At 33.6% G+C, this 16,763-nt stretch overlaps 2 protein-coding genes across 3 annotated transcripts; one reads left to right on the top strand and one right to left on the bottom strand.

The window, feature by feature from the left end:
- Positions 1 to 3,770: 3,770 nt before the first annotated feature.
- On the bottom strand, positions 3,771 to 5,812 carry LOC101207907 (transcription factor bHLH87). Of its 2 annotated transcripts, none has more exons than XM_011661358.2 (3): positions 5,618 to 5,812; positions 5,236 to 5,383; positions 3,771 to 5,117 (listed from the first exon to the last, which is right to left on the bottom strand). In XM_011661358.2, the coding sequence occupies exon 3, from the start codon at positions 5,100 to 5,102 to the stop codon at positions 3,921 to 3,923; it is 1,182 nt and encodes a 393-aa protein (XP_011659660.1). In that variant the 5' UTR covers positions 5,103 to 5,117; positions 5,236 to 5,383; positions 5,618 to 5,812; the 3' UTR covers positions 3,771 to 3,920. The 2 variants fall into 2 exon arrangements, with proteins under 2 accessions (XP_011659660.1, XP_011659661.1); XM_011661359.2 differs by having other exon boundaries at positions 5,236 to 5,333.
- Positions 5,813 to 11,623: 5,811 nt separating this feature from the next.
- On the top strand, positions 11,624 to 16,561 carry LOC101208149 (protein HEADING DATE 3B). The gene is made up of 5 exons (XM_011661356.2): positions 11,624 to 12,177; positions 12,671 to 13,267; positions 13,618 to 14,396; positions 15,183 to 15,234; positions 15,316 to 16,561. Exons 2-5 carry the CDS (start codon positions 13,052 to 13,054, stop codon positions 16,351 to 16,353), a joined length of 2,085 nt encoding a protein of 694 aa, XP_011659658.1. The 5' UTR covers positions 11,624 to 12,177; positions 12,671 to 13,051; the 3' UTR covers positions 16,354 to 16,561.
- The last annotated feature ends 202 nt before the right edge of the window (positions 16,562 to 16,763 follow it).

Here is a 16,763-nt window from a genome sequence, read left to right as displayed (position 1 = left end):
GATTGATGATATAAGAATTGATACGAATAAAATCTAACTGAGCATCCAACAACAATCCTCCATTCTGATAATCTACCCTCCAATGTACTTTGCTGGATCTCAAGTTCTCACCCAATCCTTCTTTACTTAGGTGCTATTATTTCTTTGCTGTAGTTTTCAACTTTCTTTTTTTTCTCTTCATGACCCATCAATTCTTAATCAAATTTAAAGAATAAAAACTATGAATCGTTTCATAACTATATTTTTTTAATGAAAATTAAATTTATAAACGTCTCTTTTACTTCTAAGTTTCTTACTTTATTATATACTTTCTACCAATGATTTTCAAAAATCAAGCTAAGCTTAAAAAAAAGTCATTTTTAGAAACAGGTTTAGTTTTTGTATTTCACTAACTCTTATATTTAAAAAACCAAAAACTATTAGAAATCAATAACTGAGTCATATGACCTCTACGAATAAAAGAAGGCACCGGTAAATAGAAGAAAGAACTAGTGCTATTGTATTTCTTCCTACTCTCTAGGTATCAAGAAAAAGCTAAAGACTTGTACAATAACATCTTTCTTTGAGTTTTTGAGGAATACGTTCAAATTAATTTGCAATTTAACACGGTATCGAAAAACCATACGTAAAGTTACTTCCTCTTCAAGTAATATTGATTTTCACTTGTGGTTCAGAGGTTTAATGTCAAAACCTGTGACACTATTCTCTCCAACTAATACCAATTTTTGTTTGTTGAATCTTTTGCAGATTTAACAAACCATTTCTTTCTCAACATGGGGAAGAAACAAGAAATAGTTACTCCTTTTTCTTTGTTAAAAGAGTAATATATTCCCCTTCACCATTCATACCAAGAACAAATTAAAATATTTCAAAAATATAAAGCAAACTATAATAGGACGACGTGATGATATGCAAAAGGAAAGACATGTGTGTTATTCGAAATGCACCTAAATAACAAACATGAAATCAATTATCAAACGAAACTTAAAATTTTCAATGGACTTGCAAGAACAACTCAGAAAACACATTAAAGCATCAAATGGTAACTCAAATTACTTGCTTTTAACGATCTTAGTTCCCTCTTTCTCTTTTTCTTCCTCATTTTAGAGAAATCTTTGTTCAAGAAAAAAGAAACCACAATCCACTCAAATATCAATCGATTTAACAAGAGATTGGAACTTAGAATCGGTTACCTTTGGTATTAAGATGCATCCTCCCTTCCAAGCACCATTAGTTTTACTTTTACAACATTCCATTAATGGTCAGCACGTTCTTTCTTCCATTTCCCCTTCCAAATTTAAACAAAACTTCTTTTATCCATATCTTTTACATTAATTTTTCAAACCCATTTCTATCTCTTTTAAATCAGTCTACAAAAACATACAGGAGCTTCTAAAGTAACCCAAACACATCTAACTTTAAGAAGAATGATATACTTTGTTAGCATAGTAGACATATAGATAGTAATACCATTTGTTTCATAACTCATATCTACCTGACCGTCACAGTATCATCTAAAAGAAGCTAGGAGGTAAAGAAATGTATATTATTTGAAGAAGATATGGTACTGCATCCACACAGCTAATAGCTAAACGGTTAAGAGAGTGACCTCTAAAGTTCTTCTTTTCCGGGGTAGAAGAAAACAAAGAAAAGAGAAATGAGGGAACCACCCCGGTATTGGCCACCGCAAGACAGCCCAATGAGAGCTTGACACCTTTCATTTTGACCATGTATATGTTAAGAATTTTGCTTCAACAACACCCTTATGTGATGTCTCTATTGGTTGGACAAAGTCAACTGTTGGAAAGCCTACAAAATAAGAGTCCAATTGAAATTGCTCAAAGTATATTATATAAATTATTGTTTTATTTTATTGTTACTTATTAAATAATTAATTGAAATGATATCATTTTTTGTCCAAAGTTTGTTACTTTGGGATGTGACCCCACATTACCACCACCACCACCACCTCCTCCACTTCATTTATGTCATTAACCAAACCAAACCCATAGGGGCTTTCAATGTTCAACCCACAAATTTAGGCTTCCTTGCATGACTCTCTTAACTTTGGCAAATTCAAATTTCTCTACTTTAACATATCATCATCATTCTCATCATCAATTTGCATCCAATCAAACTCCAACCGTTCCTCCCTTTCCTTTTTGTCTTTTCCTTCACGTTGTTTGATCATTACGTTAAGAAAAAAACGAATAGAATAGAAGTGCGACTAAAGTCTCGTATCAATTAGAATTGACATGCTAAGGTTTTGTTTGACAATCATTTTGTTTTCAAATTGTCATGTTAGGGCTTAAACGGATTGTTATATATAAAACATGTATAAAACCTTTACTTACATACATCTTTACATTTTGTATTTTTCACCCTAATACTCCTCGAAATAATAAAATAGTTTCTCACTCGACCTTATGGATCTAACACATCGTTAATGAATCATGTAAATCTATGTGTTTGCTTCCTTGTTCGTCAGTTGTTTCTATCATAGTAACATTTGACTTTTTTAGTATATATGTCAAAAAATAGTGCTACTTATAAATCGTATGTTATCTTAAGAAGATTTGAGTGGCTAAAATTTAGATACGGTAAACAAATTTTAGCTTAACATGTTAGGTATCCGGCAAAAACACACCTTGAATCCAATCGTAAATAATGATAGCCGGCCATACATCATATTGCACATGCATCCACAATAGTATGCATGATCATATGATATGCTAATTAGAAGTATAATATAAATAGTGATTGAGGGTTCTTTTTGGAAGAACTAATGATGTATGGTTTATTTAATCAAAGCTACATAGTATTATTATTATTATTATTTTAAAAGTGGAAAACCAGATTCTATGCTAAGTTGGAGAACATATAAGACATAGAGCTAAACAAAAATGTACTTACTATAGTGCCAAGAGAGAGAGAGGGAGGGAGAGAGATTTAATACCAAGCCAAAAAAGAAGCATAAAGCATGTGCTTAGCAATAAATTTGGAGTGATTCCCAAGAGCACGCTTTGGATTGAATCAAGGAGACCACACCACTGACTTTGGCTCATATTTCCAAAGAGAATGTTTCAAAAGCATTGGTAATTACAGTAAAAATAAAATTAAATGAGGGCCAAAATGAATAATATATACATCAGAATTTTTAATTCAGTTCTTCTCCAAGAAAAAAGTTTGATTCTTTTTCAATTACAAAGATCAAAGTTTCAAAAGTAACATTCACTTTCTAACTCCTCTTTCATCTTAATCATACTGTTATTATTACTAAGCCTTTTCCCCTGCTACATACAAAAAGCTAAAGCCTCATTATCAATCAATCATCATTAGAAAATAAATCCCATTATTATTACTATTGTAATTCCAAGAAGAAAAAGAAAAAAGCACTTTCATTTCCATTGATGATCTCCAATTCAGCAGTTTTCTGTTATATATTGCTGCATAATGGGATCATGTTCATGGCCTGATATGCTTGGAACTTTGTATCGTAGCTTTCTAAACTGTACTTGGTAGAAAAACGGGATTCTTTTAGTTTTGATCGCCCTGTTAGTTGTCATTGATGATTTAACATAGTATCATAGCTTTAAACGAGTATAATATCACTTTTCTCCTCTTAGTATTGATTTCTATTTGTTCAACCTTTTATACATTTTCAATTTCATATGTGAATAGAAGAGTATTAAAGTATTGAAACAACAAACATGTAACTCATTTGTTTAAGCTTTTGAGTTTAGCAGTGAGTTGATGTGATTTTATGATGATTGGATTTGAATTTAAATTTATTGATTTATGTTGAGTAAAAAACAAAGAGAGAAATACATTGAAGATTGAAACATGAACCAATAAATTTGAGCTACATCAGTTGATCAAAAGTTGAGTAATCTTGAGGACAGTTTTTTAAGGAAGAAAGATTAGTTTTGAGGATATTGGTTAATAAGATGGTTGGGATTTAGGAGTGTGAAATTATTATGAGAGGATGATGTTTGTATGGGAAAAGATGGGTTGAAAGAGAAAGCTATGCTAGTTGGAGGACAATTCAAAGACTCAAGCTTTTGCCCAAGATTCTCTAAAGCTTTGATCTGAGATTTCAAGAACTTTAGATAATTTGCAGCTTCATCAAGCATTGATGCTGTATCCATTTTGCTTCCACCAGGAACAAGCCTTTGCAAAACCCTTATTCTCTCACTGATTCTTTCTCTCCTTTGTCTTGCTGCTACAGTCTGTGGATCTGATGAAATTCTCACATTCTTCCTTTTAGGCTTTTCTATCATTTCTAATCCCAAATTCACTGGCCTGAAAGCTGCTGCTCTGTAGATCATCTCTTTCATTTGTGCTATGGCCTCTGGATCCGGTTCTTGATCAATACAAGAAGATCCCGATGAACATGATTGTTGAAAATTGATGTTTGATGAACTTGGTGGCTTTTCTGATCTGGGTTTCTTCTGTTTTGGTAGATCATGATCTGTTATGATCCTAAAACCTCCACTGTCTGAAGTGGAATCAGATAGATTTATGATGTTATTTGAGAAAATAGAGTAATCTGCAGCTTTGAATTGAGTTTGTTCATGGCTTCTCTTTGTAGAATTTGAACCATTCTTTTCAGATTCTTTTGAAGATACTGCTGCATTGCCTCCAAAGTTCCATAAATTGGTGTAATCTGTTAACATCATTGAAACTGATCCATCATCTTCAACTGATGTGTCTGTGTTGCTGTTTGTAGCTGAAAGCAAACAGTCTAACGACTCCAGCGAGCACGTTGTTACGGTCGCCGATTTATCTCCGTTGGAGCCGGCGTCAAGTTGCGATAAAAGTCCAACAACATCCATGTTGCTAGATGTTGTAAAGCTTGTCAATGAAGGGCTCATAGCCAAAGGGTTCTCTGTTTTTAAAACCGGAGTTGAAGAATTTGCAGCCACTTTAATTGGGAAATCTTGAACTGAGTTGAAGAAGTTGGAATTATTTGAGCTTGATATCACGAACCTTTCTTCAACTCCTTGTTGGTAATTACTCCAAAACGACGAGGAAGACGTTGTGGACGCCGTCGTCTTCTTCGCAACTCTCGATCCATATCCATTCCAGTTCAAATGATCCATTACCAATTCAAATCCCTGAAATATGAAAACACAAAAAAAAAACTTTGTTAACTTAACTCACGTTATTTCTCGTTTTATCTTCATTTCCTGTTTCAGTAAAGCCTAAAATGATAAGAGAATTCAAGAAACTTACCAAAGCGATGACGAAAACCGAAAAAGACCGATCTTGTTTGAATAAGAGGAGAAAAGATACAAAGTTTCCTTCAAGTATTTAAACCCCTTTTGTACATTCTGTCAGGACATTAACCAACTCTTTCTTAATTTGGAAAATGATGAAGAAACTGAGAGAAGAGGAAGAAAATGGGCATTTGCTTATGTCAGTTTTTTGGCGACTAATTTTTGTCAACCATTGGAAAAGGAAATAGAAATTCCAAAAGAGAAAGTCCAAACATTCATGCAAAGAGGAAACGTATAAAACAAGAAACTGAGTGAAAAGCAATAAGAAGAAGAAGAAGAAGAAGAAGAAGAAGAAGAAGAAGAAGAAAGTTGTACTTATGTTATATTGTTGTACATACCTGTGAAATGGCAATGGAGAACTAGAAATTATTCAACGTTAAATTCTGGTAAACAGAAGAAAGGTTTGGTTTTTATAGATGGGATGGGAATGGAAATGGAAAGAAAAATGTCCAAAGGCAAAGGCTATATAATGCAACAAAATATTGGTAATTGTACTTTGAAGATGTAAAACAATGAGCACAAAGGAAGAGAATAAAAAATATATATACACACACACACACATATATATATAATATTTATATATAATAACTAAACAGTTGACAGAAATATAATGCGTTTGAAAAAGATAAGCTTTTCTTTTGTCAGTTTGGTGGGGGGATTTCCTTTTTCTTATAAAATAAAAACACACTGTCTGTGTATATATTTCTGCAAATTGGGAAGAATGAGATTTCAGTGATGCATTTTTGAATCAAAACTATGTTGGAAAATGAAGATTTCCCCACTTTTTTAATATTTTATTTTGTATAGTTTATTCAAGTGGAGAGATGATATCAATCACCAGGGACTCACAAAATTATTGTTCATATACTTTCTTTCAATAATTTAAGTTTCATTCGATTTCCATTTGAAATACTTGATCTAGAGTCACATGACCAACCATTCAAATAAAAGATTTGCAAGAAGGAACTACTTATCCTAACCTCACTTTTCTTCGTTACTGATCCAAATAATTAGCACAAGGATTCTTAATTCTCATACTTGTTTTCCATATTCATTATTTGGTATCAAAACTTTGTTGAAAAATGAAAGTTCTTCCCATTTTTTTAATATATTATTTTAGTAGTTTATTCAAGTGGGGAGAGCTCATCTCTAGTTCTGACCCGACCCTCCTTTTTGGTTGCTAATATATATATATACCATACCAATACCAATACCAATACCAATACCATGCGCACTAAAAAGCCTTAGCTTTCTGTAAAAAAAACTGTCATTTTGACAGACCAAAGCATCTTTTTCAAACAATAAAAACTTTTCCTATTAATCATACCTTTAATCATATAGGCTTTACCTTTTCTCCCTTTGCAAAATTCACACTAATGATTCCTTAATTATTGAAGACAAACAACAGAAGTTTAAGAGATTATTATCAAAACAACAGTTTTATATGTTTAAAGAAAAAAATGAAAAAAAAAAAAAAAAAAGCAAACAAACTGGAAAGGGATCCTTATCTATTTATATCCATACCTTATCTGGTTTATCTCTGAAATAGAAACAAATTAGATGAATCTAGAATTGACCCAAGAGGGGGAAAAAAATGAAAGGATAAGTGTAATAGTGATTCCTGATGTATATTGTTTTTTTTTATTTTTCCTCTTTCCTTTTCTTTTGGAAATGTCAATAGCATCATAATGGCCCTTGGCCTTAGCTTTCCTAAATGTTGATGTACCAAAAACATCTAACTGTGTAATGATGAATGAGCAGTTCAATTTAGAAACATTGTATACATAGCAAAAACAGAACCATTACATCATTTATCCATAATGATTGTTATGAAAAATTAACCATCAAAGAACGTAAACAGTACATAATCGACATGGAAGATATTCCCGCTAACTAGCCATGTGTTGGCTATATCCATTAGCAAAAGGAAAGAGATGTTTTAAAAATCTAAAGAGTTCGTATATGATGTAATGATTTCGAGAGTATTATCTCTAAACTTCACCAAAAACGAGTTGAAATATCAAATAACAAACTAAAGGCATTCTAAGATCATATATTTACCAAAACTAGAGTAAGGTTTATACACATAGGGGCAGCTAGGAAGAATTAGATTTGAGAGAGCATATAATAAATAAACAAGTTGCATATAAAAATGAAAACTTTCTTCTCATCTTCCTGGTTCTATTAACTGCTTACATAATAGAGAGAGAGAGAGAAACTTGGTTTCTGACTTGTGAGCTGAGCACCCACATGCTCCCCATAATCAGTGAGCTCATTAAATAGGCTATGTTTTGGTGAAACATCTCTTTGTTATTTGTCAACTCTCATGTTTTTCTTCATACCCCCCCAATTTTTCTTGCACCAGATAATATGACAGTGAGAAGAATTCTAAAATACATCAAAAAAATCAAATTCAACATCATTGCTTCCCTTGTTTCCATCACCTTGGAGTTAAAATAAAAACATGTAGTTTATGAGTTAATTAACTCACTTAAACAATGTAAGATGTGACGCTATACAACTCTCCATTCTATTTCAAACTCCGTTATAGTTTCTAGCCGCTTGGACTCAAAAAGTTAACCAACTGATTTATATATGCTTGAGTTAACCTTAGAAAACAGTGTATCATCAGTATTCAAGTCTCATTTCTTTGTCTTAGATTCCAATAATAATCATATAGTTTGAATGAGTAGTTTAGCAAGCAACTAATTGAGCTCTCTCTCTCTATATATATATGCTTCAACTAGCTAAAAACAATGTAGAACTTAGATCCCAATTTTACATTATTTCAAGTTCCAACAGTAGTTTCTATTAGTTTAAAGTTGAAAAGTTTGAGTTTGATGTTCCAAGTAGACCATAAAACTGAATGTTTCAAGTCCCAATTTTCATCCAACAGGAAAAAGCAGTAATGGGGGAATATTTGTAGTTTAGGAAAACCAGCCAAATGGAAACAGTAACATTAGGTTAAAAATGAATGATAGAAACTACATAATAACAATAATAATGGGTGAGAGAATATATATTCATATATATATATATATATGAAAGTGTGAAACAGAGTATTGTATATGTTAATGGGTTACAAAGTGGACAAATGTTATCTTTGGTATAACTAAGACATCATGTACTGTCTCATCCCTAACATTTTCTCCCTACAACTTGTCTCAAACTTCGGATCATGGCTTACCCATTTCACATTATTTTATTCTACTTTCTCTTTCTTTCAAACGTATAATCATTTTTAAACGAACTTCCCTCCCATGTCTCGATCCATCTATTGAAATTTCTACTATTTTAGACCATAGTTCAACTAGTACCCTCGATTGTTTTTTCACCGTATATATACGTTGTTTTAAGAAATAAGAAAAACATATTATCTTAGCTAGCTAGTTAGATTGAGTTTCAAATTTTAATATAAGATGTAGCAATTGTAATTAATTGAATGTATTATTCAAGATTTTCCTCTCCCATTAAATGCTATGCTACTTCTCTATTATTATGTTATCTCTTACATTTATATAGTTTTTTTCTTTGGTTTTTCATTAATGTGTGAAGATGACATCTATTAAATTTTATGTATACATTTTTATCCTTCTAATAGAAATTATACCATAGGCAGTAAAAGAGATTAATAATATAGGCCGTTCTTCAACGATGAATGTTCGAATCCTCACTCACTTATTGCGATTTAAAGAAAGTAAGACGGTTGTGAAAGATTTCGATTTCGTGATGCATGCTTCCATGACTTTTTAAAATAGAAAGAAAAAAATTGGAGAACTTTTGGAGTTTGATGATGAAATGAGTTAGGAAGGAATTAATTCTTACAAGTAGAAGTATATATGTTACAATATATATATAACCACTTGCAATAGGAGATTGAGTTTAATAAAATAAAAGTTAGGGGAGGCATATTGTGATAAATTACTCAAATACCCTAAAAAAAATTGAGTCCGTTTAGATTGAATTAAAAAAAAAATTATTAAACTATTCTTTTTTAATTGTTCAACATATATTTAATTGTTTAACATATACTTAAAAATCTATTTTGAGTGACTTCCAAACACATTTGTTTTCTTTTAAATAAGTTGTTTTATAAATTAAAGAGTTTAAAATATAATCGAAACAAATATCATAGTTGGGAGGTTTTATAGAAACTATCAAATCAGAATATGTAAGAAAAGAAATAATTAAAATGTATAGTAGAGTTTTATTTTAGCTAAAAGAAACGTTATATAGTGTAGGATTTAGAAAAGAAAAGAAGCTTCTAAATTGTTGGCTTTTTCTTTGTCTTTATTGAAAAAATGGAAAAGAAAAAGAAAACATACTTTGTCACATCTTTGCCTAAACAGGTAACATGACATAGACATATATATAGTAGTTTAGTTTAAATATTAAAATGAAGCATTATTTTCTTCTTCAAATAAATAAATAATCCTAAATAAGAAATTCATCCACGACCACCTGTAAAAATAGCAAAAAAAAAATTATAACAACAGAGTTTATATCATTACATTTTTTAAATTGCAAAATTAACAAATTTAAATGTTAATAATTCTCTTCCTCAAATAGTCGATATCAGTAATTACTTGTCATGTTTACTGTATATGATAGAAATTAAAATTTAAGATGAGATTGTTTATTGAGAATTGAAAACCCAATTGGTATATTATATATTTTAATATTTGGTTGAATAAAGTATTAAAATAATTTGAAAAAGTCAAATTGATATAATTTAAAGCAGTTTAAAAGGCCAATTTAGGTATTAGCTTAGGAATGAAATACAATTTACCTCTTTTCATTATTGAAATACAATAGTATGTATTTAAACTTTTAAAAAAATGTTTAATAAAACTTTGTAAATTCGATTGTAAAGGAAAAAGAGTGTGAAGAAAATAGAGAGAAAGTACATTGGGGTTTAAAATAAAGTACATTAAAAAAGAATTTGGGGTCCATTTTATCTTGTCATCCCAGATCCAAATCTGACCGTTGATGCATCCAATTATGTTGAATAAAAGGCAAAAAGGGGAAATCAGGGCCCTTGATTTCGTTACATTGCATTTTGCCTCTCTTTTTTTCTTTTTTCCTTTTAATTCGTTTTCTTATTATTGGTCCCCAGAAGCATATCCTTGTCATTTCCATTATTACGGCTCACACGTGAACGCAACCATCCTTTCCATCGTGGCCTCCTCTCATTCGCCCTCCTCCTGATAACCTTGTCTCACGTGGAAAATCCTAACACCTAACCCTTTCTTTCTTTCTTTCTTTCTTTCTCTCTTTCAAAAATTCCAATCTGTCTTTTATATATATATATATAAAGTATTAATTAACATTATCTTTCTTTTCCTTTTCGTCATTTTCTTTCTTGTCTTCTTTCCCTTCAAATATTGTACTCTTCCTTTAAAACGACACCGTCTCTCTCCCTCTCTCTTTCTTTTATGTTTTTCTTATTTTTTTTATTTATTTTTAGACACAACCAACCCTCTTCCTATTTATATCTTTGTTTCATTTACATCACCACTTCTTACTTATCTTTTTCCGCCCTTTTTGTCGAGCTATTACTTTCGTTGCATTTCCAGCAATTGAAAGAACCATCGAACTAGTTCGAATAGTTATCGATTTCTTAGCATCTCACTTTTAACGTAACCCATCGATTTCCTCTCTGTCTATTTAATCACCTCATCAACAAACACCTACACAACTAAGTCTAGGACATGACTTCAATATCAATTATTGTTACAGATAACAACTCTCTGAATATCTTCATGTGGTGTGATGGTATTAATCAAGTTTTTATGTATACTTGAAAAGGAATATGCAATAGTCATACATATTTGAAAAGGAACCAAAAAAGCTATAAAACTTATTAGATACTTGTTAGAGTGAATAGTATTTATAAGGAATAGAATAGGAGCATTGATTCTCCCTCTTTGGCCTTTGGCTTAGGACGTTGACATGGGCCTATGGGTTTTCTCTTGACCGCCCCAAATGTAGAAGTCGCAGAACTCAATAGGCCTTTGGGCTTAAGAAATGGGCTCGTTAAAGTAAAGGGTAGGCCCAAGTTTCTTGAAAAATTTATGAGCATGGAACGACTTGTCGTACCGGCTGATAAGTAAAGCGTGTGGGATGGATGGAGTTTATATGCAAAAATGAAAGCAAGCTTTTTTTCCTTCTTTGGAAAAAGAGAATAAAAAAGATTTTAATGGCTTTGGTTTGGCCACGTAATGAATGGGATCACGTGTGATTATAATACTGATTCACACAGAAATCTAAGAGAAAAAAAGGAGAAATTTTTCTGTGTCTTTTTGATAAAAAATAAATAAAAGAGAGATCTTTGTGGTCAAATTAACAATTCAAGACCGTACAATATCCAGACCCCAAATTCTGTCTCCCCTTTGCCTTTGGTTGAATCAATACAACCGGAAAAAGAAAGAGAAAATTTTGACTCCAAGCTTTTGAAGACGATCTTTAACGGATTTTTCGTTAAGAGATTGGCCAAATTTTTTCTCTAAGGGACACAAAATATGAGGTTGAAAGATGAACACCGTAGACAAAATACTTCTCCATGTGCTAAACTCAGTCACTACCCCACAATCAGAAATGTTTTCAAAATTGGGTCTTTCAATCCAATTGAATCTTGACAACTAGCCTTTGTTGTGGAGGCACAGGCAGATATGAAAAACTGGAGGAACACCCTTCTTTGGCTTCTGGGATTAGGCCCTTTTGCCTAAAAGTAGTTCTCATTCTATCCTATTTCCCACCTGGTTCCCACATTACTGTGAACTTTGAGTTCTTTTTTTGTTTTTATTCTTCTTCTCTTTCTCTCCTTTTACTTTTTTTTTTTTTTTTTTTTCCCTTTCTTGTGGGTTGATGGGATCCTCTGTAGTAGTGCAAATCCAAGGTAACCCTATTCTTTCACAGAATCCATCTTTCCCAATTTATATTCTTTATCCAATAGGTCTTTTCTTTCTATTCTTTCCCCTTTTCTCCTTTTTTCTCCCTTATATTTAACTGCTGACTTTTCTATTTTTTAGCCTCCTTCCTGTGTTTCCTTGTATGGTCTGTTGTTTTGTTGTTGTTTCTATCTTACCTTCAGCACTTCTTTCTGATATTTTCCTCTTTTTTTTTTTAACTTTTCTTCTTCAGCTACTTTGATTGCTTAGTTGCCAAATTCTGTACTTTTTCCATTTGGGTGTTCGATTTTGTGGCTGTTGTCTGCATTTTTGTTGTCAGCTCGAATCTTCAGTTTTTGCTATTAAAAGAAATTGTTTTTCAATTTTTTCTTTTTTCTCTACTGTTTGGATTTTTGGGTGATGCCACTTATTGTTTGGTTTCTCTTTCTCGTTTTCTCCTTGTTTTTTCATGTGTTCTTCCTGTTTTTTCATGAATTTCAGCCAGAAGATTTGTTCATTTGAGGTGGGCTGATGATAGGTATCTGCCAATTGTGAATCCCTCACCAAAATTAATGTTTTCTCTTTCTGGGTTGGCAGAATTTTGTGATTTGATGGTTGGTTTTAAATAGTTTTTCAAAACAAAATGAAGAAAGGGCTTTCTAAAATTAAGTGGAATTTTTAACATTTTCTTCCCTCAAAAGGTTGCAATCGTGTTACTTGCAAAAGTATTTGAAATCTTGCAAACTGGTGAAGGATATTAATGGGTTTTCTGTGTTTTGGAATGAAAATCCCTTTGTTTTAACACAGAAAATCATGGAATTGGGTTCTTCTGGCGAATTTTGAATTTAGTGAGTTTGTTTAATTTGGAACTTTGGTGAGAGGATGAGGGGGGGAAAGGATGAAGAAAAATTGTTAAGTCCGATGTTCCCCAGGCTTCATGTCAATGACACAGAGAAAGGAGGCCCAAGAGCCCCTCCAAGGAATAAAATGGCTCTATATGAGCAGCTCACCATTCCTACTCAGAGGTTTACCTCTGGATCAGCTTCAGCCACTCCTCTTCCAAGCGGCACTCCGGCTACCCCGACGTCTCCGAGCCATGTAAGATACACAGAATTACTGCAACTATTCACAACCCACATGTTTATCACTACACTAGTGCTTGACTTTTTTGGTTTTTTGGGTATCAACCTCAATGTTTTCTTCTCCGAAAAGTTACGTTGGATTATCCTTGTAGTACTCAAACTGAAACCATATATTCCTAGTATTATGTTTGATGAAAATACTCAGAATCAATAATAGAAAATGAGGGACAGTTTGATCAGTGTAAGCCATTTTGGAACAGACTGCCTCTCTAGGAGCCAAACATGGCTGAAGTGCTTGTCTTCTCACGTGCATTAGTTCTTTATTCATTTTGTGCTATTGATTGCATGAATTTTTTTGCTCCGCAGTTTGCTGGCCAAAAAAGGGGCATCTTCTCATCGTCCTCCAAGTGCTCTGTACAATCTCATCAGGCTGAGAAACTTCACTCTTACGGTTCTAGAGGAGTTGTGCAGAGTAACGAGGCAAAGTTGCTAAAGACAAGTCTGGTGGCAACAAGATCACTGTCATCAAATCCTCAACCCAATTTAGTCACTAAGAATAAAGTATCGATTCTCAAGAACTTTTCTTCCAAGGACGAAGAGTTCAGGATCCCTGCCTCTGATAGGGAAAGGATGTCAAGCCCCAGTACGAGCTCTTCTGCACAACTTGGAATTGCTTGTGAACCACAGGGTAATATAGCAGTCACAAATCTTATTTCTAGAAAATACGTGGGGCAGGAAGGCAAGGATAATCCAAATTTGACCAAAACTACTCGGGATCCTGAGGAGAGGTCTGCATTTATCCCTTCAGCCACTGGCAAGCCTTTGTTAGAGGCAGAGTATAAGGACTTTGAAAAGGCAAAGCTACCCCATCCATCCATGGCTAAAGAAAGCTGGACTTCGGTCAGCACTTTGAATAGACTGTTTGGTGCAAATGTGAGAGGACATCCAAAAGGTTTGGCTGAGCAGAGCTCTGAAGCTGTCCAGGACAAGGTGGGTTGCAGCCGGGTTGCAGGTTTGGAAAATTCATTCATGGAACCCTATGCTTCCTTAGTAGATTCAACTTCAGCTCCAAACATCTCCCCTGATGTTGTCGTCGAGTTGATTGGCGAAAAACAGTTCTGGAAAGCTAGAAAAGCGATTGTTCAGTGAGTATTCTTTTTATGCCTAAGCCTTGTTGATACATCTCAGATATTATGCTGCTAAGTAGTATCTTGTCTTGAACTTCATATAGAAAGGCCATCTACTAGTCCGATACCCTCAATACTATACTTCTGTTAGCCTACCAATTCTTAAGTTGACTCTGTAAATTCAGTTTGCAATCTATTTGTTAAGTTGATATAGTTAAATCAACACTAAATTTACCACAAGTCATTAGCTTGAACTTTTGGGTCATTGGTAATTTGACATAATTAGAATAGGAGGTTATGTATTCAATCAAACACTTGTAATGCCATTTTCTTCCCAATTAATATTGATTTTGACTTGTTGGGTCTTCTACAAAATTTTGAAGCCTAGAGCAAGGGGGAAAGTGTTAATATAATTAAATTATCTCAACCCATTAGCTTAAAATTTTGTGTTAATCGGTGATTTAACACTATTCATCTAGAAGATGTTTTAGAATTTTGTTACTTCACCAGTTATGACATCTTCTGGTTGATGCAAATGCCATTATAACCTCCTGATATGATCTGATATGTAATGTTAATCTTTGTTGGTATTTTTTTAGAGTTCATTTATCAAGTAACATTCTCTTTGCACTGCAAGCATTACCATTAAATGATCCTTTAATTGGTCGAACCTCTTAAGTATTCCTCTGTGATTACAATTCCTTGTATATTTGGCTTATTCTTCTCATCCGAATGTTATCTTCTTTGAGATCTCGGTATATGTTATCTGATCCCTTATTCTCACTTTTTTCCAACTGTTTTCAGTCAGCAAAGGATTTTTGCTGTACAGGTGTTTGAGTTGCATAGACTCATAGAGGTACATCATTTGGCTCCAGTCATTACTTGAACTTTGGTCGTTGTTCTGTAGTTTAAATGTTACTGCTTGATTTTAACATAGGTTCAAAAACTCATTGCTGGATCACCACACATCTTACTTGAAGACTATTTGGACAACCCACCATCAACTTTTTCTGCCGTTAAGAACAAGCTAACTGAGTGTGCTCAACAACTGGCTCCGAGCAGCACGGTGAAAGAGAATCATCAACAGGCCAATCTCGTTCTCAACAGAAAATGTGCAGATAAGAATCTTCTTGCTAAGCTTCCTTTTCCTTCTTTCAACAAGGACAACAGTAAACTTGTACTTGCTCAACAAACAAGCAATGAACTTCGTGTAAAAGACGTGCAGCCACAAACTCCCACTGCTGCTGCCCCAAAATCAAATCCCTGGTGCTTGAACCAACCTACACCAGGAAATCAATGGTTGGTTCCTGTTATGTCCCCTTCCGAAGGGCTTGTTTACAAACCATATTCTGGGCCATGCCCTCCAAGTGCCCAATTCATGACACCGATGTACGGTAACTTCGGAACAATGAGCCTAAATACAGGTAGTGGAGCTAGGGACTTTTACCCTCCGGCTTATGCTGTTCCTGCATCTCACCACCAAGGATTTGGATATTTTCCTGGCTCGATTCCATTGAACCAGCCGTACTTTTCACCTTATGGCATTCCAGTAACTAATAAATCCATGTCGGGGTCAGTTCCAGATCAAGTGAGTCTTTCTAGTAAAGTCAAGTCAAAAGAACAGGAAAACCAAATATCAACTGGGGATGTCAACTGCTTGACACATCAAGAAAACTCGTGTGAAATGCCAAGCCAGACAAGCCATTCGATGCCATTTAATGTTGAGAAGTTTCATGGATCAAAGGGAAGTGAATTGTTGGGAAGTACAGCTAGTAGCCCCTCTGAGAGAGGTAATGGGGATGTGCTTCCTCTTTTTCCTACTGAACCACCAGCAGTTGAGGAGTCCAGTCCAAATCCAGAAATGAATGAGAACAAATCAAGAGCCATTAGGGTTGTACCCCACCATCCTAGATCTGCAACTGAATCAGCAGCTAGGATATTTCAGTTGATACAAGAAGAAAGAAACCAACTATGATGTATTTTAAAATTATATTTGTAGAAATCTACTTTTACCCCCTCCCTTTTGCTTGACAACAGAGGACTTGAGCTCCTCAGAGTAGTTGAAGTCCATCTGAGATATTCTTACTTAAATGTTAGAAAATTTTGTCTGTAATCACGTTTTTCTGGCTAATGAAAATGTGAATAGATTTCCGAAAGTTATAAAAGCATACTCTTTCTTTCTTGGGATGATTGCCAATTTTGTGTGTTGTGAAAAATAACTCTGGAGTGGTGTTGAGGAGAGCAAAGTTTTAAACTTGACCTTTTATTTTATTTTGTCCTGAGAGTTTTTGGGCCTTGCGACCAAAAAATATATCTTAGCTTTTAAACTTCAAAAGTCTACACCCTAAGATGGTCTTCTTTTGTAATATACTTCTCGAAAGTTTG

This window comes from Cucumis sativus, chromosome 7 (genome assembly GCF_000004075.3).
Source record: "Cucumis sativus cultivar 9930 chromosome 7, Cucumber_9930_V3, whole genome shotgun sequence".
Classification (NCBI taxonomy): Eukaryota; Viridiplantae; Streptophyta; class Magnoliopsida; order Cucurbitales; family Cucurbitaceae; genus Cucumis; species Cucumis sativus.
This window is presented reverse-complemented; position numbering and strand designations above follow the sequence as displayed.

Bases quoted from the DNA above. Each gene is read 5' to 3' on its own strand.
- LOC101207907 (XM_011661358.2), bottom strand. From the start codon at position 5,102: ATGGATCATTTGAACTGGAATGGATATGGATCGAGAGTTGCGAAGAAG.
- LOC101208149 (XM_011661356.2), top strand. From the start codon at position 13,052: ATGAGGGGGGGAAAGGATGAAGAAAAATTGTTAAGTCCGATGTTCCCC. The intron at 13,268-13,617 runs GTAAGATACACA...TTTGCTCCGCAG, and splicing joins CCCCGACGTCTCCGAGCCAT to TTTGCTGGCCAAAAAAGGGG. The intron at 14,397-15,182 runs GTGAGTATTCTT...AACTGTTTTCAG, and splicing joins GCTAGAAAAGCGATTGTTCA to TCAGCAAAGGATTTTTGCTG.